This window comes from Doryrhamphus excisus, chromosome 10 (genome assembly GCF_030265055.1).
Source record: "Doryrhamphus excisus isolate RoL2022-K1 chromosome 10, RoL_Dexc_1.0, whole genome shotgun sequence".
Lineage (NCBI taxonomy): Eukaryota > Metazoa > Chordata > Actinopteri > Syngnathiformes > Syngnathidae > Doryrhamphus > Doryrhamphus excisus.
Window position 1 is genome coordinate 12,998,830 of NC_080475.1, and position 25,433 is coordinate 13,024,262.

At 40.6% G+C, this 25,433-nt stretch overlaps 1 protein-coding gene across 5 annotated transcripts; it reads right to left on the bottom strand.

The window, feature by feature from the left end:
• Window positions 1–444: 444 nt before the first annotated feature.
• trim33 (tripartite motif containing 33) lies at window positions 445–24,618 on the bottom strand. 5 transcript variants are annotated; one of them, XM_058085788.1, is made up of 21 exons: window positions 23,765–24,618; window positions 19,191–19,309; window positions 17,985–18,138; window positions 17,679–17,811; window positions 17,413–17,529; window positions 17,205–17,319; window positions 15,970–16,116; window positions 14,808–14,925; window positions 13,739–14,070; window positions 13,469–13,663; window positions 11,522–11,578; window positions 11,168–11,368; window positions 10,842–10,974; window positions 10,312–10,375; window positions 10,045–10,198; window positions 8,139–8,317; window positions 7,958–8,069; window positions 6,275–6,349; window positions 6,043–6,195; window positions 3,472–3,522; window positions 445–1,101 (listed from the first exon to the last, which is right to left on the bottom strand). In XM_058085788.1, exons 1-21 carry the CDS (start codon window positions 24,546–24,548, stop codon window positions 880–882), a joined length of 3,615 nt encoding a protein of 1,204 aa, XP_057941771.1. In that variant the 5' UTR covers window positions 24,549–24,618; the 3' UTR covers window positions 445–879. The 5 variants fall into 5 exon arrangements, with proteins under 5 accessions (XP_057941771.1, XP_057941768.1, XP_057941769.1 ...); XM_058085785.1 differs by having other exon boundaries at window positions 8,139–8,443; XM_058085786.1 differs by lacking the exon at window positions 3,472–3,522 and having other exon boundaries at window positions 8,139–8,443.
• Window positions 24,619–25,433: the final 815 nt, after the last annotated feature.

Here is a 25,433-nt window from a genome sequence, read left to right on the forward strand (position 1 = left end):
TATTACATAATTCGATTTTTTTGTTATAGCTAGTAAGTTTAATGGACCGACTCTTACATTAATGGCTGATAATTCTGTTGACATTAGCAACTAAGCACTAAGGTAGTGGCTGGGTTCCATTAAGCTGACTCTGTCACACTCTTGTGACTTACTACAACTTTTAAATAGGATAACGTTAATTAAATATTTATGCTAAAAGACCAATTCAAACTTTGGTGCTATATTGATTTCCTATTCCATAATTGGTCACTGACATGTGATTAGGGGGGGATATCAGCTTGAGAAAAATAATAAAAACATCTAAAGCAAACAAGATTTGTTGAAAAATAAATTTTTTTGTCCATGCGCCATTACAAAATGCTCACTATTAGTTCAAAATGTAAAACTGACCAACCCCCAAACCAACCTGCAGAATGCCAAGTAATGACTCTGACCATCTCAGCATTCCACAACATAGATTTTCTTTTAATATATTTCAAGAACAGCGGTTTATTGAGGATGCACCCAATAATGAATACTGCGGGAATACCTGTAATTCCATTCAATGGGGCTAAAGTCTCTTATACACACACAACATTTCCCATTATAGTCATCAAGTCAACATTTGACAGATTTTTTTCTCCATGTCTTGAAAAGAAAATATTATATTATACACTCGAACCATTGGTTTCATGACACAAATGCCATAATATACAAATGAAAATAAGAAGTCCTTAATGTTGCTGTAAAATAACTTCAAACTTGCCTGTTGGTGAAATGTTTATGAAACTGTTGTCTTCCCCCCCCCCCCCCACAAATGCCAGTAAACAGTTCAAAGCAGTTGTTTGTCCTTTTCATCACAAACTGTGATGAAAAGAACTTGGGGGGCGTCGTCCGCCTTCACTTGATGTGGACCACCATCTCATCTGTTTTTAACCGTTTGCGTCGCGGCTGAACAAAGTCGTCCTCAGAGTCCTCGGTTTCCTCTGCATTCCCATCCCCCGTTTCCGTAGCATCGTCGTCGGGCAAATCAGGGAAGCTTTGTCCTGGGAAGATCTCCTGCAGCTTTTCCTCAAAGTACAGGCTCACCGCTTTGCCGGAGACCGCCATCTCGGATCCCTCCTGCCAGGGGGGGGTAAGAAGGAGGAAGGTAGGGGGTGGGCATTGAAAAGACAAGTAGGGGAGGGAAAAGGATGGGTTGAAGAGACAAATGACATGTGGTTAAAAGCGGTGCTGAGAGGACGTCCCGGGTTGTACACTGATATCCTTCAACCACATGTGAACGCACCCTCTACCCACTGTGGCTCCAGAAACACATTGCTGCCATTCAGCTGGTGCATTTACATGCAATTTAGTATGACCAATCATTTGGATTGAATATGCCGTCCCGGTATGCATGAATCCTATGACTTCACTTAAATAATCGATGATGTCCCTTCTTTGTAGTGAGCACTCAAACTAGGTCAAGGGTCTCAAACACGCGGCCCGCGGGCCAAATGTGGCCCGCAGGACACTAGTTTGAGGCCCCCGACTTGATATAAAAGTTTAATGTTAGTGCGGCCCGCGCAAGTTTGATATGGATGCTGTATGGTATCATGTACCCAGAAAAAATTACTACTTTTGATTAATGTTCATGTTAAAGGTTAAATAACTGTTAATAGTTATCCTCCCTATCCGTGTGGAAGTGGTAAGTTTTTGGCTTTTTAAGTTTAAAGGAAATAACTTGGAGGCTACCGTTTAGGTTGCTAGCTCTCTAGTTTGCGAGTTAGCATGTGTCTCAAGACCCTGCAGTTGCGCAATATGTTGTAAATAAAAAAAAGTATAAATGTGACTATAGTCGTGTTTTGTCATGTCTACAGGGCTCTAATAATGCTTTGTTCATTTTAATCTAAAAAAAATAATGTCTACCCACCAACTATATGTGGTTTCTTAAGTTTTTATTATTTGCCGTTTTATTATTATTATATTTATTTATTTATTACTGATTGATTTTCTTCATTTTTGATTTGTTTATTTATTTTTCATCTTCATCAAAAGTAAGATATTTGAGAACAGTGGAATGTTTTATCAGAGCTTTTCTTGTAGAAAATCGGAACCAAAGCAAAGTTTATTAATTTTTCTGTTTTTAATAAATGCGTTTGTTTTTTTTTGGAAAACCTGATGCGGCCCAGCCTCGCCCGGAACCCTAGCTCCAGTGGCCCCCAGGTAAATTGAGTTTGAGACCCCTGCACTAGGTAGTTGGTGTCACATATGGGCATGCTTGAAATCTAAATTCCGGTTTGTTTGAGTGGTGCAAGATAAGATGTCTGTGCTGTGTTCATGTGTGGTACGCATCCCTGGCCACAGAATGCCTCAAAATACCACGATATCCACAAACTAAAACCTCTACTAAGACAGCCATAGACAAAAACTATCACAATATTAAACTCACGATCGATAAGTTTCCTTTTGTCTGTCGCTTTGTACCATCAATAAAACCAATCATAAGTGTCACATAATTATTGTGTTTGCTCCTCATGACAGTTATTAATGATAGAAATTAATTCAAAATAATCCAACATCTAAAAGCCAATGGCACCGACACAAGCACACAATCTGTGTCATATAATCACAATGTGTTCGTTCCACTCGCCAGTTATTATCTTTCCCCATTAAAAATAATGAACACTTCAAATAATCCACAAACTAACAAACCAGGGCACGACATGTCACAAAAAAAAAAAAAATCACAAAATCAATTATATTATTTCTTCTGCCATTTATTAATGATAACTAGCCAACTGGTGTTGGTTCAAAAACAACCATTTTTTTGTTACTTTGAAACTGTCCACTTGTATTACAGTCTTGAAATGTACAATCTAAATATCCATGACACAATATGTCAATCATTCTCAAACATTAAAAAGGCGCTGTCCCTCTTCAGTTCCAAATTACACTAATTTCAACCCAAAAATATAAGAACAGATTGGAAATAAATATCTATATTTGTCAAAATTCTAAGTTAAACTTGCAGGCAGAAAAGTTGGAATTCATGATTTTCGGTCACCGTTTTCTCGTATACATGTCCTTAGCACGTACACGCACGGCAAAGGGTCGTTACGTGGTTATGATAATGCTAACATTAGTGGCTAAACTTTGCCAAATCAATAGTTATCTGGCAATAAGAATAAATGATGTGCATACGCAAGCGCTACCTGGGTTTAATGCTCTTGTTACTTTGCACAAATAGCACTAATTGAATTATTGCGGTCGTAGAAATAAACACTACATTACATTTTTTCTTAGCGCACTCAATGTATTATGGGATTTTTGTGGTGTAGTAAATGTAAAAAATGCTACTAAAGCACTGCGGTCTATCAGTATTCCACGTTGCCATCAGTAAATAATTATGTTTTGTACAAAAGCGCTATGCTGAAGGGCAAAAAATATAGTTTCTTAGAGCCTCAGCGGGAGCGAGGGAGGATATCTTGTGCTCTATTTGAAACATCTTACCTGTGTATTAATGGGTTTGTCGTCATCATAAACCCGGATTATTCGAGACATCTAAAAAGGGGCAATAGCGTTATAACACAGACAGGTCAAGTAGCAGGGGGAAAATGGTCTTTTCAAAAACATGCTTTTAAGTCCACTTGTGTTAATACAATAGAATCACAGAGGGCGTGGATCATTAGTGGACTCTGCAAAGTCGTAGAATTCAGAATTCAACAAATTGGTGAAAGATACGCTTCTGAAGTTGGCAGTGATGGCAAAAAGGGAAAATGTGATGACACTCAGAACTGTATATTGAACTCTCGGTTATGATTGCTCACTACAAAATGGATAAATCGAAAGACCTAGGTAGTAGTGGCAGCGGTCGTTTTAGGGTAATGCTTATTTTGAGGAGCTCAACAAAGTTTTGGGGTACTGACTTGCTTGTAGTGGTGTGTATAACAGCACAGTTTTAGAGTTTTGGGGTGTAAATACTAGCATGATGGCAGCAAACCAGTTTCATTGTAAACCATGTAGGAAGGAACATGTATTGTGCAACTCTGTACGATGCAACTGTTAATTCACATGTCCACCATTATCTAAGACTATTATACATCGTCTTAAAGGGAAATAAAGATGCATGCAGCAGGGTTTCCCTTTGGATTGTCTTAAGCTATAATGGTGGGCTCTATTTTTTATTTTTTTTTTAATAATGGCAAATCATTTTACAGGTTTATACAGGTTTCCTGTTTGAATAGAACACTTATAAAAATACTGAGGTGAGCAGTACCTCATCAATTATTCTGACACATATCTATTGTTTTGAAGACAAGCCTAAAGTGTTATAATGATACCAAGTGAGCAAGATTTCCAAGTAATTTAATATGAATGCAAACTGCCGCCATCGAGGCAAAATGTGTAAACAAAGATTTAAACAAAAATGAGACTGAAACTTATTTTTATCACTGCACTCATGTGCATTTTTAAACACTGCACTGGGGAAAATGTGCATAGCCGTAAGCTTTCCATCACACAATGTTAATTAAAGAGAGAGAGAGAGGGAGTGTTATTGCATCTGGAAGTAATTGATTAGTAACAACAATCAGTAATTGCAGAATACATTTGCGGAGGTGGGCTGTCCAACCTCTGCACAATTTGTGTATACACTCACACACACACACAGGAGCGAATGCATTACAAGCTAACCGATCATAGCCAGTTTAGTTTGCATGTCACTAAGAGTGTGCAAAGAGTAGGCATGGACCAGTATGAGGTTCTGACACTATAAAAGGGGACCTATTGTGCTTTTTACACTTGTCTGACCTACAAATGTTGTATTATCATATAACTCATGAGTTACAAAATCCTCATGTTAAGTACTTATTTTTATATAAAAATAAGACACGCAGGCTGCACGGCAAATGGTGGAGTTTACATGTTGTCCCCGTGCATGCGTGGGTTTTCTGAGAGACATCTGAGAGGCTGAAATCAGAACATATTTACATCATGAAATCCAATACCAAAATAGTTGTTGATTAATTGGATAATCGATTAATCATCGATTCAGTCAACATAAGCACATTCCCCCATTTATAGTTGGATCGTGCTATTAGTTAACACATGTTTATGGATATCTGTAGTAAAGTGGGAAGAGTGGTTAGCGCGCAGGCCTCACAGCTAAGAACCCGAGTTCAATTCCACCCTCGGCCATCTCTGTGCGGAGTTTGCATGTTCTCCCCGTGCATGCGTGGGTTTTCTCCGGGTACTCCGGTTTCCTCCCACATTCCAAAAACATGCTAGGTTAATTTGGCGACTCCAAATTGTCCATAGATATGAATGTGAGTGTGAATGGTTGTTTGTCTATATGTGCCCTGTGATTGGCTGGCCACCAGTCCAGGGTGTACCCCGCCTCTCGCGCGAAGACAGCTGGGATAGGCTCCAGCAGTCCCCCGTGATCCTTGTGAGGATAAGCGGTAGAAAATGAATGAATGGCTTTGATTTTGTCGCTATATCGTTAATCGATATTCAACTGAAATATGTCAGGATTTGAGTTTTTGGTCCATATCGCAAAGCCCTACGCTTCGGGATGTAAAACTCGACGAGGACACACGTCTTGTCACATCAGCACCGCTTGATACAAACGAGGCATCGCAAGTTTTTTTTTTTTTGCGAGTTTTGGCAACAAAGCTCATGCCCGAAGTTACAGCACATAAAAAGCCCATCTCCAACTGCGAGAAACAAGAAGACAAGACAAAGTAGTACCTTGTAAGGACCTCAACGTTCTCCTCATACAGTAGAATGGTATAATTGACTGCTTTAGCGTTTGTGAGACAGCAACTTTTTCATACCGTGGTATGAAAAAAAAACGGTAACCGGTCAATACTATCTAGCAGAGGCCGACCAAGGAAACAAACTAGAGAAATGTGACGAAATACATCCAGGTTTGGTTTAACATGTTATTCCCTTTGACTTTAACCTTGACCACTGTCATGATGGCGTACCACTACATCCCTTACTGAGCCTTGTCATGCACACACTCACACGAGATGTCGCTCCCTAAGCTGGTGGGGGAAAAAAACAAGTCACCTCACTCACCTCATTATACTTTGCACAGTTTTTGAAGACCACGCGCATGTCAGATACAAACTCCTGGATGGTCTTGTAGTATTGGGAGCTCCGCAGCTGCAGCTTTTTCTTCACCTTCTTCAGATCCATAGGGTTCTTGATGATTCGATAGTAGTTCGGCACCTGAGTTAAAAAAAAAAACCTTCTATATGAAAGTGAATAGAATAAATTGTGTAGTTGTGCGTCTTGCAAAATTACGCACAGAGTTGGGGACGGGCTCCCTGAAGCCCACGCTGAGCTCATGACAGAAGATGTACAGCAGGAGGCGCTCACATCGCTGCAGAGAGAGAGAGAGGTCAGAAGAGGATAATTAGCATTAAATACAACAGCTGAGGCTGCACGGCAGGCGAGTGGTTAGCACGCAGGCCTCACAGCTAAGAAACCCAAGTTCGATTCCACCCTCGGGCCATCTCTGCGTGGAGTTTGCATGTTCTCCCCGTGCATGCGTGGGTTTTCTCCGGGTACTCCGGTTTCCTCCCACATTCCAAAAACATGCTAGGTTAATTGGCAACTCCAAATTGTCCATAGGTGTGAATGTGAGTGTGAATGGTTGTTTGTCTATATGTGCCCTGTGATTGGCTGGCCACCAGTCCAGGGTGTACCCCGCCTCTTGCCCGAAGACAACTGGGATAGGCTCCAGCTCCAGAATTATTTAATGTGGTTTTGTCTTGTCAATGTTTTTTTTTTCTAGTCAGATTTGAATAGGTTCTTTTTCCTGTGGCCTGTTCCAAATACAGCTAGCTGGGATAGGCTCCAGCACCCCCGCGACCCTTGTGAGGATAAGCGGTAGAAAATGAATGAATGAACAGCTGAATGGTGTGTCCTAATTTTAATATTAACACACAACATGTTTATATAATTTTAGATGCAGAAAACAATTCAAAATGCGTATGAATAATGAATGAAAGGGATGGTGGCGCCTTATGGTGCGAAAATACGGTACATTCAGGCATTGTATTAATAATGCAATAATGCCATACTGCATACTCACTGGAAAATGTATGCACACAGAGGCACAATTTTGGTGCACACTAACCAAGGGTGTACACTAACCAAGGTTAAACCGTCTATACCAGGGGTCACCAACCTTTATCGCAAATAAGACACATTTTTCGCTTTTCTGCTATGTTTTTTGGGGGCTAAACTGCACGAGTAAGCTAACTCCTCATCACCGCTGCACTATATCGGAAATGCGGGTGAGCGGACGCGTGCGCACACATGAACTTTGACTTGAGGTAACAGTTTGTTATAAAATATTTTTGTTTTAATTTATGATGTTATAAGATGGCACGGCGGACTCGTGGTTAGCACGCAGACCTCGTAGCTAGTAGACCAGGGTTCAATTCCACCCTCGGGCATCTCTGTGTGGAGTTTGCATGTTCTCCTCGTGCATGCGTGGGTTTTCTCCGGGTACTCCGGTTTCCTCCCACATTCCAAAAACATGCTAGGTTAATTGGAGACTCCAAATTGTCCATAGGTATGAATGTGAGTGTGAATGGTTGTTTGTCTGTATGTGCCCTGTGATTGGCTGGCGACCAGTCCAGGGTGTACCCCGCCTCTCGCACCCCCGCGACCCTCGTGAGGAAAAAGCGGTAGAAAATGAATGAATGAATGTTATAAAAAAAAATACATTAATGTAAGCAATTCTGATTCAAAATTTAAAGCACAAAATAACAATGATAATTTGTGACCAGTGCTATTTTTAGAAGATGCCTCGCGGGCGCCTTAAGTGGTCCATGCTGGCGCTCGCGGGCACAGCGTTGGTGACCCCTGGTCTATACTCTATGACATTTTTGTTTGGTGGTATTCCTTGGTTCAGTAAAAAAAAATAAATAAATCAGACACACTAATCGAGCCCAATGAGGATGCACTACTCAACACTTACCCTTTGGTCCTCTGGATTGAGGACTTTCTCTCCTTTGACTCTCTTGCTGTCATCACAGTACTCAATTTCCGGACTCAATATACTCCGGCAAAATGTGCAGAGAAAATCCCCCCTGCAAAACAATTTTCAAAAGTCAAGAAAGGATTTCAAAAGAACAAATTCCTTTTTGAAGAGCACTTACTTGGGGAAGATTTTGATAGTGGGCACATGGCATTTCATGTGGAACACTTTAGGACACCGGTCACAGCACAGCAGGTCGCCGCCATTGATGCAAACCGCGCACCAGTCTTCGTTGGGGTCGTCCTCTTTACTGCCGCCACCATCCACCCCCTGCCCCTTGGCCGCTTTTCCATTAGTTAGCTGTGTGGACAAAGTGCAGGAGGATGAGGGGGCAACACCGGAGCCGTTAAGCCCAGAACAAGAGGTCTCAGACTGGGGCTCTGTTTTGATGCGCTCCCCTAAGGCGCTGTTCTCAGGACTGCTCATCTGTCGGGACAACAAAGACATTTTTTGTCTCACTATTAAGCTGTGAAGGCTGCCTATCGTTAAGCAATTTACCAACAGAACTACAATTGTGCTGTGGTCTAATTTCAATGTTCATGTCATGTCATTCATTTTGAACATCGTCCTACTTAGTACTCTACTCTGGGTTTCAGCAGTATCTTCCTAAGAATCTTAGATTTTTTTGTAAGAAAACTACATTCAAATCATCAACATCTTCTTTAACCGCAAAATCGTGTGCAGCTGTGTTCTTAGATTATTGAATCCCATCGCCTTGTAAACTGAAAGTGTGCGTATGGTGAGCCGAATTAACATTTCATTAGCATAGATAACAGCCCACCAATGCTAACAAAAGGGCATAAAGCTGCAGGGTCCTGAGCAGACGCAGATTTCAAAATGCCGAAAGCAAAATGTAAATTAATTGGAGCACAGTCGGTGAAGAGGAAAACACTTTTGATAGTACGGAAGTGGAAGTACTGCTGCAAGAAATGCGCCACAGGAAAAAGAACCTATTCAAATCCGACGACAAAAAAAAAAACATTGACATGTTTAAACCACATTAAATAATTCTGGAGCCTATCCCAGCTGTCTTCGGGCAAGAGGCGGAGTACACCCCGGACTTGTCGTCAGCCAATCACAGGGCACATATAGACAAACAACCATTCACACTCACATTCATACCTATGGACAATTTGGAGTCGCCAATTAGCCTAGCATGTTTTTGGAATGTGGGAGGAAACCGGAGTACCCGGAGAAAACCCACACATGCAAGGGGAGAACATGCAAACTCCACACAGAGAGGGTGGGATTGAACTCGGGTCTCCTAGCTGTGAGGCCTGCAAGTTAAGCATGTGCACAACCGCTTTGCGCGCCGTGCACAACCGCTTTGCGCGCCGTGCACAACCGCTTTGCGCGCCGTGCAGCCCTACATTAATTAATGTTACATGAAATAAGACCAGAGTATTTTTGTTACCTCTCAGTTCATCAGGGCCATCGTCACGGAGACAGCACTTTCAGCTAGGCAATGGGGAAATCCACTGTTTTATTTTATTTTTTTACTTCCTCATCCTAACTTTTAGGAATGCCATCGACTGTGGGTCTGGATATAGACCTGGGTCCTGAGGCAACGCTTTTTCTTTTCTTTTTTTCCCACCTTTTTATTCAAGCGAGTGTCCTAAAGGCAAGAGTTAGCATATGTTTGGGAGATCAAAATACATTCTAATATTGGCCTGAGGGCCATAATAATGGCTTGATTTCTTCCCAGATGAAGTCCCGCAGAGCCAAACTGCGGCAGAAATTGAACCCTCCTGCAGCAGTACCTCCACACGTACTCAACCTCGTGCTCATCCACGTCTGATCTCAGAAGTGGTGTTGGTAATTGTCCATAGGTATGAATGTTAGTGTGAATGGTTTTTTGTCTATATGTGCCCTGTGATTGGGTGGCGACCAGCCAAAGACAGCTGGGATAGGCTCCAGCATACCCTAGCGGTAGAAAACAGATGGACATATGCCTGTAAAATCTGTATTTTAATGAGTTGAACAAAAGCGGACTACACTATTAAGGTTGAAAAAAAAAGTGTTCTTACCATGCAGGCACTCCTCCCACCATTTGCCCCTAGCTCTGCCTTCATGGAAGAACCTGGACAAATGAGACTGTCGTCCAAACCGGGCTCCTGTTTCACCCGCACTTGGTCCACAGCAGAAGCCCCTCCTGACATTGTCCTCCCTGCAGAGCTGACACTTGGAAAAAAATAACACAAAACATTAATATACAGAAATAACACCTCTCTAACACACTTTGAGGCAAAAAGAAAACACCATCATGACATTAAAAAAAAAACAGATATCCTTACCTGCCTCTGCTGCCTGTGCTGGACGTGCTGGAGGGTCGTGCTGGCGTGTGTGCATTGGAAAGACCTGCAAACACGCAAACAGTATTTCACAGTGAATGTGATGCCCATCAGCAGTACAGTGGAACCCACTTGTGTCTACAAACCCACTCACAAGACCTCAGACAATGGGTGTCTATATAAAAGGTGTTCCACTGTAGTCGGACATGCATTAGCGCAACATGCCTGTGAATACTCATATCACCTCGTACTTCGGTACGAGGTACATTATTTAAAAAAACAAACAAAAAAAAACTAAACTGTATTATGGAAAGCAGGAAGTGAACAAATGTAACAGTTACTGATTGTAAAAGTACCAGATGGAGGGGTAGGATTTAATAAGCTTTGCTTCTTCCTACTCCTTTTGGACATGTGGAACTGTGAACTGATTATGTGATGCATTCAATTGTCATCTGATGCATGTTCAAATGAAATTAAACCATTACCATTACTAATATTCCCCATTCAGCCAAATTAACGCCACATTTTGGTACCTGAAGATCCAGGAGAGTGTGTGGAAAGTCCAGGAGAGGGGTTCATGTCTAGCGAGCCCGAGTGCTGCTGCGTGCTGGCCGTGATGTAACGAGACAGGAGGTGGCCGAGGTTGCTGGAGCCTGCATCCTCCAGCTAGAAATGTAAAGGAATGCATAATGACTAAGTGATCAGGCTATGATGTGTGTCGGTAGTATAATTAACACAAATAGTGGCTGAGGGGTCTTTATTTGGTCAACTGCAGAGAGTACAAGGCATGTTCTGCATGATATTACAATAAATGCTGACTGTTTTACATGAAAAACAAAAGGAAGGCTAATGTGCACACCTGAATGGGCGGGATCTCAGGGAGGCAGGGCAGGTTCTCCGGGTTGGTGACGGACGGGATGAGCTCGATGGGACCGATGACAGGGCTGGCAGGACCTCTGTGACTGTGGGCTCCGGCCATACTGGCACTGGTGGGACTGGTGGGGTTTGCATTGTGGCCCGACGCCACTGGGAAAGGTCCTGCATGGCCTGGGTTTGAATGCTGAAGCAAAAACAAGGGAGGATTTATTGGGTGATTTATAGAAGAAAATGTTACTCCCTCAGTAAACATGATTGCCGGTCATGCATTTGGGGTGACAAAACATGCTACACAAGATGCACGAATGACAAAAAGTAGGAAAAGAAGGTGCCAAACCCCTGATTGCAGTAAGAAACGAAATCTTTGGTGGCTCATCTCAGATTCTAACGACATCTGGACACAGAAACAAACAGGGGGCTTGAATTGACTATCGTTGATAATTAAATGGACTGATCCATTTAGCATACAAGTTTGGCTTATATTTTTTAAATGTAAACAAGAGTGAAGTAGTTAAGGTACAATAAGCATGTACTTTGTACACTTAAAAGTGCTTCATTGATTCCATAAGAGCGCGAGCAGGCTAGGTCTGTTACCGTAATAAATCAATTAACTGCATGATAATTGGATAGCAAGATGTGTCACTCTGTGCCTCTGTTTCAACCCCAGGGCACATTGATTGTGTAGCGAAATGAACGGAGCGAGTGAACCCTCCTGTCAGTCATTCAGTGGGTGGAGGCAGGGGGCTGCAAGCGAGTGCTGCAGCTTGCAAGTGACTAAATGCAAATATGAATGAAAGCACAAAAGCAATGGTTTCTCAGGCAAATGCTAAAGCCATATTGTGGGGAATATTTCAATTTTAAACTTGTGTTAGCACTCTAATATCACCTCTTATGTTAACGGGTCGGTTTTGACCCATGTATTAAATCAGCTATAAAAAACACTACAAACAATAAGTTACCATCAAATTTGCTTCTCATGTCTTCTTAGGCTTCCTCATCCATGAAAATGTTGGTTTTAATACTTTTGGTGTGGGCATGCAGGCCTTTTTTTGTCACTATACCCCTCCATTTCGATTTCCAAAAATGGTAAAATGAACCTCAAAAGAATCATATTAGTAAATTGATTTATTTTGGTACCTGGTTATTACTGAGGGCTATAGATCATATGTCTTAAATCAATTAGTTGTATTTATTTTCTCATTTTAGTATTAATCACTAAAGAAACATCTATGGTGTTGGGGTGAATATTGACCCATATACGTATATTAATGTCAAGAAAAGGTAGAAAAAGTTATTGTTTTCAGCAACAGAACTTTAGTATAAACTGAAATCAAAAAGCAGAACAGGCCCAAATCTTGGTTCACTGTACTTCTTGCCATTCTTTCCATGATTCAAATTGTAAATGTGAAATCCGCCAATCAAATGAATGAATTCACCTCACATGTCTGGACATTGTTTTTCTGCTGATATATTGGAAAAGCGGTCAAAATTAGCTTACATGATGAGAAGAGGAGCTGGTTATCATTGTGTTGGCTAATTGTACACTTATGATTTCAGTTGTGGATCAAAATATTGCTTTAGTCATATTATTATAACCGGGTCTAAACCGACCCTAACAATACAGTGGTCATAATTTCAACCACATCATTTTAAAATGTAGTAAAAAAATTTGTTTTGTTTTATTTTGTTGAAATAGAGTTTCCTGACAAAGTCAAAAAGCCCTGATGCAATAAACAAATGTTATGTGATTCTTTTTATGCATTAAAATGTAAAATGGGTCGGTGCCGACCCCAACACAAGAGGAAGGGTTAAATAGAATAAACAAGGTGAGCCCATGAACACACCGCCAATTGATTTTGGTGTATTGACAGCTCAGTTTTGCACACTCCTTGCAACACCCTGTTTTGTGCATATACTTAGAAATTTGACAAATACGAACATTTACTTGTTCAATCTGTTCTTTTATACAACTATTGATAACATATGGTAGTTGTTCTTATATCGTTTTGTTGTTGTTGAAAAAAAAAAAGTGTAGTTTGGAGCCTGCAGTTGCGGGCTGATGGATGGAGCTATCACTTCCAACCATAAAGTCAATCAATATCGGAAGGCTGAAGAAAGTAATTTCCAGACAAGGAAAAAATAGCTACAAGTAAAAAAAACATTTACACATACTGTGTGTGTACAGTTACCAAGATCTGTTATTGCATATTGTCCAATAAGGTTTGTATATGGACATAAATCAACCATACCATAATAGTTTGCGTGTATGAGGGTGCGTGCTGACCTGCCGCTGTAGGTGAGGCTGCATCATGCTAGGGTACTGCTGTCCGTTTTGCCTGAGCTGCGCAGGGGGCATCCTACTCTGTGGTGGACCTGGTAGACGCATGTGGTGCGACGAGGAATACATGGAGGGAATGGGTCCACCATTTAGGACCATTGGCCCCCGCGGGAGCTGCTGCATACTGATGAGCCTGGGAGGCTGGGCAAGAGCGCAAACGAGGTCAGCGTCCTTTGTTTTTGTTAAGGCTGCTTATAAAAATAAAAACTGCAATACCTGCTGCGGAACCATGGGCGGCGCAGTCGGTCTGGAAAGTTGTTGGGATATTTGGGAAGCAAGGCGCATCTGTTGCTGCATCTGCTGCTGCTGCTGCTGCTGCATCTGCTGCTGCTGGTGCTGAAGGTGTGGATGGTTCTGTTGGTGCGGATGGTGCGGCTGCTGTTGAGGCGGCTTTGGAACATAGCCGGCTTCCCGTAGTTGGTTCATACGGTTCAACTGGGCCAGGCTGATCTGGCCGGGGTGTTTGCCAGGATGACCTTGGCCTGGCGAAGTGGGTGGCTGTGTGGGCAGCTGCGTCGGAGGAGGTGGCTTCTCAATGACCAGATTACCTAGATTTGGGGGAAAAGTGCAGCGAAGGCACGTTAATCAAATGGCATCAAATTTGAACGACACCTGAAACTCAATTTGTTTCAAGAAGCTATTCAACCAGTGGATTTGTTGGGATTTTTAAATTATTTTCCCCTTAAAAAATTTAATAAGGCTACATTTTGTTTACTGAAATTCCACATTTGGTCACTGTAATTCCACATCTTGTTACTGTTTTATTCAACTGACAGTTGTTGATAGTAGGCCTCTATGCAAAAATGTAGATCATTCTTTGAAAATGGTAATGGTTTAATTTAGTTAGTTTAATTTCATTTGAACATGCATCAGATTACAATTGAATGCATCACATAATCAGTTCACAGTTCCACATGTCCAAAAGGAGTAGGAAGAAGCAAAGCTTATTAAATCCTACCCCTCCATCTGGTACTTTTACAATCAGTAACTGTTACATTTGTTCACTTCCTGCTTTCCATAATACAGTTTTTGTTTTTTGGGGGGAATTTTGATTTTTTGTAATTTTTTGTCCTGTACCAAAGTACAAGGTGATATGACCATCCAATGACATAATGGGTACCATAGTAAGTGTCAATATAGTGATATATATAGCACATAATGACTGGTTCAAGACTCTTGAAAATCATCTGATTAAATTTAATTATTTGTGCAATGCATGAAAATGTTTAAACTTGAGCGGTAGTGTATATTCTGTCAAAATATCAGAAATAAATACCATCCGTACCTAGATTTACCACATTTTTGGCCCAGAAGGTGGGGTCACAGAAAAATCGCACTTCTCCGTTGGCCATCGGCACTGGCTCTATTCTCGCCTTGAAGAGCTGGCGGAGCTGAAATAGAATCTGCAAGCACATAGAGTACAAATATTTGTATTATTGACTCCAAAATTGTATTTAAAAAAAAAAAAAAAAGAAAAACTCTTCTTTGGCCACAACAACTCTACGAGTTAATTCATGTGTTTTGTTGACTGTAAGGGGAGTGGCGATGGTCATGTGGCAAAGGCGGTGGACGACTAAAGGATGAGTGTGTGAACGCGCATGTGAGTGTCCTTGGTTGCATGTGTGTGGGCCTAAACAAATCCCCCCCCCGTCAGGTGCCCAATCTTGGACCTGACTTTGCAGGAACACAACAGTTGCCATGGAGACGACCGTGAAAAAGGCCCGTGGCGGAGGCAACAAACAACAGGTGACCGTGAAGAAGAGCACGGGGCGGTCGGAGCGTCCTGCTGCAGAAATCTCTTGGTGGGAAATTTATCACGCTCTGACCTTGGATGGCCAAGGGTGCGGAGGTCAAAGTGCGGATTAAGAAAGATTGTTTGGGTTAGTGCGACGAGCCGCATTCCGACAGACAAACCGAGTAGCCGGCTACTCAGTTTGTCCATTCGGGTCTCTCTATCGATCCATCTTCTCCAAGATGTTTTCCTTGTTGAGATTCACACTCGCAGTCTGAGTGCTAATGGTTTTACCCACCATATCAATCATGACAGGCAGCTGGTTGGCCGCGTTGACGCTAGGGCTGGGTTAAACGATTATTTCTGTCATCGATTAATCTAGAAAATAGTTTTTCGATGCTTCGATTAATCCCTGAAAGTCCCTGATTGGTCGCTGAAAACAAACCACAAACCAGGTTAATATAAAAATATATTTCTAAATGATCTGCCCATATCAATAGTATCAATTGTATAATAACATGAATTATTCTAATAACAATAATAATAATAGAAATAAAACTAACTATAGCGTGTATTTGAAGAGTGTTACGTGGTGCGATTTGGATGAATGACGGGGTTAATCATTGCAAACAAGGAAATAAAAAAAAAGTTGAAAACCAGTCCATGGTGTACCCTGTTCTTTTCCGAAGCAAAATATTACAAAGAAACAACATACCGGCCTCTTGCTATAAAGCAACGCCGTGCTGCTGCCCGTCGAGATGGCCCAACGGCAGAAGTTGAGCACGTGATGGATCTGCTGGGCAAGCTGGCCGATATCTTTATGTTGGGCCATCAGCCTTGCACTGCGCTCTTTGGTCACAGTCTGGACACAAAAGTAGACAAATCAGATATTAAGATATGACACATGAAAATAACCACTGCACAGAAATTTAATAATTGATCTTAAAACCGTGATTGTGACGTACCGTTGCAACCTCAGTTATGAGGGAATATATGAGCTGGAAACCTCCTATTACAAATATACAACATAAGGTGGCCAGAAATATTTCAGTAATGAACAAAGAAAAAATTGTTCTTGATCAGAAATGACTCCACACTCCTTAGTTCTCTCTGGTTCTACCATATCTTACTTATTGTGTGGAAATATGGGCTAATAACTATAAAAGCAATCTTCGCTCGCTAAATGTACTGCAAAAAAGGGTAGTAAGGATAATTCATAATGCCGCCTACAGAGAACATACTAACTCCTTATTTCTAAAATCACAAATACTTAAACTTGATGATATAGTTCGTCTTCAAACAGCTAAAATGACCAATTACCAAAAAATGTCATCCAATACTTCCTTACAAGAGTCGAGAAATATAATCTCAGGGAAGAACTACATTTGAAACACTTATATGCTAGGACTACGTTAAAAAGCCATAGCATTTCAGTATGTGGAATCAAACTATGGAATGGATTGAGTAAGGAAGTCAAACAATGCACAACGATGAGCCAATTCAAGAAACAATACAAGCAGTTGATGTTTGCTAAATACAAGGATGAAGAGTCTTGAACCAGTCATGATGTGCTATATATATCACTATATTGACACTTACTATGGTACACATTATGTCGTTGTATGGTCATATCACCTCATACTTTGGTACGTGACAAAAAAATTAAATAAAAATAATAAAAATTTATAAAATAAATTAAATATATTTTATTATATTAGGAAAGCAGGAAGTGAACAAATGTAACAGTTACTAATTGTAAAAGTACCAGATGGAGGGGTAGGATTTAATAATTTAATAAGCTTTGGTTCTTCCTACTCCTTTTGGACATGTGGAACTGTGAACTGATTATGTGATGCACTCAATTGTAATCTGATGCATGTTCAAATGAAATAAAAACATTACCATAGTTAGTGACAGATCAGGACTTTCATCTCAACTCAGTTGTCTTACCTCCAGCTGCTGTAGCAAGGACTTGCCCTTCTTGTTGATCTCATTTATCAGAGTAAACACCGCAATCTTGATTTCATGTTCAACCTTCTTATGAGTGTCGTTCAGTTCTTTTAACCTGGATTGAAAAATACACAAATGGTACAGTCACCACCATATGTATGTCGAGAGAGCACGAACGCAGAAGCAAAAAAAAAAAAAAATCACTTACCTGTTCTGCACTTGAGAGACTGAGTAGTGGACAAAGTTCTTCTTCTCCTGTAGTTTGCCCATGGACGATTCAATGAGGCCTCTGTGGTTCACAAAAGCCTCCTCCAGAAACTGGTACCTGATTTTAGTGTTAAAAAAAATAACAGTTCCAAATTACATTATCAAAAAATCAACGCGCTTAATGTCTATTAATAAACAACTAATACAACAACAGTGCTACAGCATATTTATTATATTTATGGCCTCGATATATGCTAAACGACTTGCCTATGCTCCTTGTGCTCTAGTAGCTGACAGTCCCTACAGGTCAAAGTGTCACAGGTCTCACAAAAGAGCTTTAGTGGTTCTTGCTTGTGGATGGGACAAAAAACAAGCCTGCGACCAGATCCGCCCATAGACTCTGCAGAAAGACCAGAAGATGGATGATAATGATGATGGCCAAATACGGCAGAATCTAGTTCATTACTGAAACTAATGAAAGAAATTCCACATACAGTCGTATTAATTCTCATTATTCTCATTTGATATTGAACCCAAAAACGGCAAGTTGTATTAGTTAGCAAACCGTCTTACCGGAACCCGTGTCAGCATCCTCTTTTGTACGAATCTTGTGGTCTTTGGTTATTTTGACCCTCTGATGAGCCTCCACGCAAGTCTTACATAACCATTCTCCACACTCCATGCAAAATCCGATGGTCCCGGCGTTGTCCTCACAGCTTGTGCACACCTTGAGACAGCAACATGTCAGTCAGGTCCACGGTATGGAATTGGAAACAACGTGAAATTCAGAAATTGTTTACATGAGTAAATAGCAATAGCAATAGGTTATTATAACATCTGACCACCTTCTGATCTGACAGCAATTTGACAGAAAATAAACAGGTCCAAAAGCTTATAGCAGTGATTCCCAACACGTGGGCCGTTATTATTTTTATTGTAATATTTATTGCACAATTAAAAAATATATTTATAGACCTAAGTAATAACCTATTGAGTGTTATTCCCAATATTTTAGGATCCTTATACAGTTCATGATTGGAACATAGCTTTCCGGTCAACATGCCATGGGGGTCATTAACAGAGGAGGACGTGGTATGTAGTGGCGGGAAAAATGGAGCGGTGCTTTCAGGTGTAAAAAGAAAAACAGAAAAAGCATCAAAAGAAAACGATAATCAAAATGAATCTCTGAAAACAAAAAAGGAGGTGTCATTGGAAATATTCAAGTACTTTCGAGTACATATTGTTTGGTTTTACGAGTGTTGGGCCAGATAATAATAATAATGCTAATAATAATCATTATTATTATTACTATTATTATTATATAATAATTATAACATTATAATTACACATTTTAATAATATTAAAAACATAATAATAATTATTATTATTATTACAATTATTATTATATATAATAATTATATATAATATATAAATATATAATATTATATAGTATATAGTATATGATATATAATAATTATTATTATTATATAACTATATAATTTTATAATAATTATACAATAAAATTATTAGATATTATATTATCTAATAATTTTATAATATAAAATAATAGGGATGCACGGCGGAGTGCACGGAGTGGTTAGTGCGCAGACATCACAGCTAGGAGACCAGGGTTCAATTCCACCCTCGGCCATCTCTTGCATGTTCTCCTGTGCATTTTCTCCGGGTACTCCGGTTTCCTCCCACATTCCAAAAACATGCTAGGTTAATTGGCGACTCCAAATTGTCCATAAAAAAAAGTGATTGTTACATTTTACTTACATTTGCAGACTTTTCATCAGATGTGCTGGTGGTCTCGGAGGTATCTTTAACAAAGTAGTTGTTGATAATGTCATTCTGTTTGTAGTCCTGGTGGCACACTGAGCATCGCATCACATTGACTGGAGGACAGAAAAGAGAGAATACATCAAATGTCTAATAAATATCTCATAAGAATGTGTATATATATTTTTTTAAAAAGGCAGTTACGACCCTAAAAACCTCTGTTATAGTCATTATTTTACTTTTTAGAGCAAAGATCTTATGTTCTTATGTCTGTGGGACCCCCTCACCCACTCACCCCCTCATTGAGAGCTTATTGAGTTAGTATTTCTCCCAGAATGATTAGATTAAATCGAACATAGGGACTTTGTCCCCAAAAATTATTTCAAAGCAGGATTGTTTGTCTGTAATTAAATTAATTAAAGAAAAAAATTGCATCACCAATAATTCAATTAGGATGCTCAAGCTGACAATTACCACCCCCCCCCCCCCCCCCCAAAGCTAATATAGCACACACGTGATGTTTTTGAAAGTAAAAATCCAATAATGCCGGACATTTGCCGGACATTTTCACTGACAACCAGTGTGGAGTAGTTTGAGGCAGTCGAAACCGGTTTGAGCCGTGTGAGGCCAGTTTATGGAGGCTCCATCTGCTTGAGTCCCTGAATGATGGGCTTGCCAAAACAGTCGTTAACCACGCATGCACGCACGCACGCACGCACGCACATCAATAAATTAAACAGATCCATGACCACCTCCTCATCGGTATAAAACCACATCCGCATTCTACACTTCCCTTCATTTTAACGCAATTATTACAAACATGACAAAGACAAGAAGATAAACACAAATGGGAACACATGCATCATTAATATTCATAACATTATCTTATGATAACCTTGTCATTATGTCCACATTATGATTGTAACATAATGAAAATGATGTAGATTAAAAAGGTGTGTCGTTCATCAACCAATAAAAAACAATCCCTGCCTGAAGGAAATTAGGCATAAAACTGAATTATGCTAGCTTCATCGCCACTTCGCCAATTAGTTACAGTGCCTCCTGGTGGTGACAGGAAGTTACAACTACACAAATGCTTGCTAGAGAAACCAACTGCTATGACTTCATTTATTGAATCACTTCAACATTTATACAGGGCATATTAAACAGATTGATGATATGAAGCATGATTTTTCACATAAGACATGAGAGCCTGGCAGCAAAAACTGCTCCTCGCCATTATCCATCAGACATAACTTGGTAACTTCATATGGTAATGGTTTAATTTCATTTGAACATGCATCAGATTACAATTGAATGCATCCCATAATCAGTTCACAGTTCCACATGTCCAAAAGGAGTAGGAAGAAGCAAAGCTTATTAAATCCTACCCCTCCATCTGGTACTTTTACAATCAGTAACTGTTACATTTGTTCACTTCCTGCTTTCCTAATATAATTTTTAAATTGTTTTTTTTTATTTTATTAATTTTACATTGTTACATTTGTTCACTTCCTGCTTTACTAATATAATTTTTAAAAATTATTCATTTTATTTTTATTATTTTTACATTGTTACATTTGTTCACTTCCTGCTTTCCTAATATAATTTTTAAAAATTATTAATTTTTATTGTATTCATTTTACATTGTTACATTTGTTCACTTCCTGCTTTCCTAATATAATTTTTAAAAAGTATTTATTTTATTAATTTTTATTTTATTTAATTTTTTCTTTTTTGTCACGTACCAAAGTACAAGGTGATATGACCATCCAGTGACATAATGGGTACCATAGTAAGTGTCAATATAGTGATATATATAGCACATCATGACTGGTTCAAGACTCTTCATCCTTGTATTTAGCAAACATCAACTGCTTGTATTGTTTCTTGAATTGGCTCATCGTTGTGCATTGTTTGACTTCCTTACTCAATCCATTCCATAGTTTGATTCCACATACTGAAATGCTATGGCTTTTTAACGTAGTCCTAGCATATAAGTGTTTCAAATGTAGTTCTTCCCTGAGATCATATTTCTCCTCTCTTGTAGAGAATATTAGATGACATTTTTAGGGAATTTGTTATTTTTGGCCTTATGCATTATTTTAGCTGTTTGAAGAAGTATTTGTGATTTTAGAATATCATCATATGGCTGTCAAAACTCACATGAAACTTCAGGGTTGGGTTCTGGTGACGACTACATTTTGATACCGACTCCAATGGTGCCACCAACTGGTAACTACTTTCTACATGGCTGATTTGGTCCACATTTTTTGATGGTGGTTTGGAGCATCAGACAGGACATGACTACATAGCCTGGTTGAAAATTATAAATGTCATAACTCCCTTACATATGATTCAATCGTCTCAAAATTTTAAAGGGGACCTATTATGCCTTTTCTCACTTTTATGAACTATAAATGTAGTTATAATGTTGTATTCTTAGGTTAAACTATGCCAAAGTTTCAGATAATGAGGTTTGCGTATATGGAAGTGAGCCCTGAAAGAAGTTTTGAATGGCTCAAAACACTTGGTTTTAAAAGGCGTGGTAAAACTGCCCCTTTGTGATGTCACAGAGGGCTGCTTCCCCTGCTCTCCCCCAAGCTCTGCTACTCTGGTTACAAAACAAGCTCAGGCATTTGGAGAGTCCCAGCAAGAGAAATATATTTTTCTCTGTCAATGGCAGGGGTCCCCAAACGCCGGGCCGGGTACCGGTATCGGTCCGTGGCGCATTTGCTACCGGGCCGCACAGAAATAATAAATAATTTATTAATAACTCACTGTCTCCCATCACACCTAGATGGGACCATCTCGTCCCAACAAAACAAGCTAAGGTCTCCCACTGATTAGCGGTTGAGTTATAATTTCCCTGCACTTAACATTTTGCTTTTAGCCCCGGCGTGTTATTTTATATTTGCTGTATTTTTCTGCCGGTCCGTGAAAAAAAGACCCAAATCACACCGTTCTGTGGTGTAAAAAATGTTGGGGACCCCTGGTCAACAGCATTTCACACAGGACTGTTTTTGTGAACATGAACTATCAGTCAAACTGTTGATGGCGCCAGCCACGCCTCTGACAAAGTGTGTGCGACAATGAATGCTATCCCTCGGGCAGGCGAGGTTGCCAGACGTCTGGCTACGCCTGAGCTCCACCGGTATAATACATTTGCATAACAAAAATACCTAAATTTAAAAAAAATCAAACCTCACAAATCGTTTGGCGTTATTTTCTCTGCTGTTATTATCACTTCGGGCTCCCGCCTGTCCATTGTTGTGTGTGTATGTGTTTCACAGTGTTGAGATGAGCAACAGCAAATGTATCGCGAGAAAAGCTGGACTTCTGAATAGATTATTGAAGGGTTTGGATACGGTTCCACACTCCTGTTCAGAAGGTGGCGGTAATGCACACCAACCGCCAATAAACAACAAAAGAAGAAGAAGAAGAACGCAAACCCTGACAACTTTCCATTTGAGTGGGTACAAGATACCTCAATCGGTTTGGGAAAAGGAAAATTCCAACCCCTTGAAACCGATTATGTGTTAATTCGGATTGGCACTTTTCTTTCGTAATGAGGTGTATACAAAAGGTTCAATTCTTTTAGTTTGAGCAAATAAACCAAATGCAATAGGATTATTTGAGTCCATGTATACGTGGTTAATGCAAAGGTTTCTGATCATGGGGTTTGCGCATTTGGACGTGAACCCTAAAAGAAGTTTGGGATGGTTCTGAACGCTCGGTTTCAAAGAGTTCCTTATATGGACACAAGCTATAGCTCAGATATGCTATAGGCCCGCCCTCCCCAAGCTCTGTTTATACCAGGAAATGTGTAAGTTTGCCTAATGAGGCAAACATCAGGCAGAAGTGATTGGAGTTGCCGATTCCCTGCTAGCAAGAGAAAAATATTTTCATCTGTCAACAACATTTCAAAAGGAGCCTTTTTTGTGAATGTGGGCTAGTATGAAGCTGGACTATCCGCCAAACTGTTGCTAAAGTTGCTAACTCCGAGCTAGCTGCAAGTAACAATTTGTTAGTGTCCTAACTGTTTTTATTTTGTACGGAATTGCTAATAACCTTTTTTTCCACTACAATCAGTGGCACTGCCCGACTTTTTTTTAAACATGGTAGTACCGTAAAAAAATGGTAATGACCACAGTTCAACTCCCGATGTTGCAGAAAACCTAGGTTACCACTCGCGAGTCAGGGGTCTCCAACCAGTAGCTCATCAGCTACCATTACCATTAGCTCCTAACCACTTTGCAAGTAGTTCTCAACAATGTTTATTCATTTTATTATTAACTCCTATTATAACAAAATTACAAAGTGGGGTTTGACAGTAGTACAGAAGTCTTCGGGAGCACTTGGGCGTGTGATCAATCACAGCAGAGTGGGTGTGCCATGGAGGTGGAATAAATAAAAGCAGACCTTTCTAGAAGGTCTGGAAAGCTTTAAGCTTTATTACATGTGGGAACTTAACCTAATGTCAACAGCTACATAATGTTTAACTAGCAAAACAATCCAATCAGGAAGCAAACAGATGATTTTTGTTGGAGAAGAAGCTGAAGAAAACTCACCAATGTGTGTGTCCGTTTGTCCGTGTGGTCCAGGTACCTGCACGCTGATCTGCCTCTCTGGTTGCGGGATACATTTCAGGCAAAACGAGTGCAGGCATGGCAGAAGTTTTGGTTCTCGGCTCTGAAGACTCTGTTTACACACTGCGCAGGTATCTAATAAATTAAGTGGCACCGGCGTTGTAGCCGGAGCCGTGGGAGGGGGGGACATTTCCGTTGAAAGCCCACCGACTGCGGCATCCGTGGCCGCCGGGACTGGGGGCAGGGCCGGGGCTGTTGTCGGGACCGGGGGCAAGGCCGGGGCTGTTGCCGGGAACGGGGGAAGGGCCGGGGCTGTTGCCGGGACCGGGGGAAGGGCCGGGGCTGTCGCCGGGACCGGGGGAAGGGCCGGGGCTGTCGCCGTGGCCGAGGCTGGTGGTGCCGGGTCCGGAGCTGAAGCCGGAGCCTGAGACGGACCCGGGGCTGGATCTTTTGCTGGATCTGGGACTTCGGCGGGACCCGGTTCTTCGTTTGTTTCCGTCGGGCTCGTGTCGATGCTGCTGCAGCTGCCGCTAACATTGCTGATGCTAAGCTCCCCTCCGTCTTCTGTGGTGGTGCTTGTTGTTATTGTTGGCGCCTCATTAGAAGGAAAACGTGGTTCTGTCTCTTCCGTTTCGTTAGTGTCGCTTTCTGGGACCGCAGTCGCAGTTTCGGCTTGAATTTCGCTTTGTTCGTTGCCCTCTAACGAGGGAACTGGCGGCGGGTTAGGTGACGGTTCCATATCATCGGCGTCTTTGTTATCCGCCATCTTGCTTCCTCTTTGAACCGCTGCACGTACTCTACGTGACTGCGTCAACGGCGTGACTTGTCAGAAAAACGACAACGCCAGTGCGTCGTGACGTCACAGCGGGGGCGTCGTCGACGTTGGATTTTCTGACGATATTTAGCCATCCGCGACATTTCTAAAATACATACGTCGACGTTAGGTATGGCGTCATTTTAAACGTAAGGGACGTACGTTGAGCATCATTTATTAAGTGCAATCACAAGAATTTTCGTCTCTCTGTTCCACCAGAGACGTTTTGTGACGTTTTTCAATATTTAAAATAATAGCACGTATTTCATATTTAACACAGAGCAGTGATAAATCACGAAAGTAATTTATAATGTAATATAATTAATTATTTATGAGTGTATCCCTTAAGTTTCCAGCTTTCATTGGGTTTACTGCAAAGTGAGTTTCGTGGGTTAGCGAGGGGAAATAAATGAATAATTGCAATATTAAATATTAATTGGGATAGTATTAGTAGTTGTATATGTCACATCAGTATTACAATTTGTGGCATCAATCAACCGCAATGAAAAAAATATTTTGCCACAAAACTTATCAACACTGCCAACTAGTGGTCATCATGGCGTACAGCATGTCTCGAGGCAACTCATCAGTTGACCTAGTAGTTATTTGACGCGGATAATTAGTATAATTTTTCACTTTGATATGGCCATATGAGACACTAACATTCAATAAAGTATTTATTATCATTGGACATACACTTACATACACTATATACAGCTATATACACGAGTAGAGTGTAGTACATTTCTTATAGCAGTCAACGTTGGTTAAGAACATTCCGGGTCCCATTCCAGTGCAGTAGGTGGCAGTAATGCACCTTTTACAATGAGTGCCACT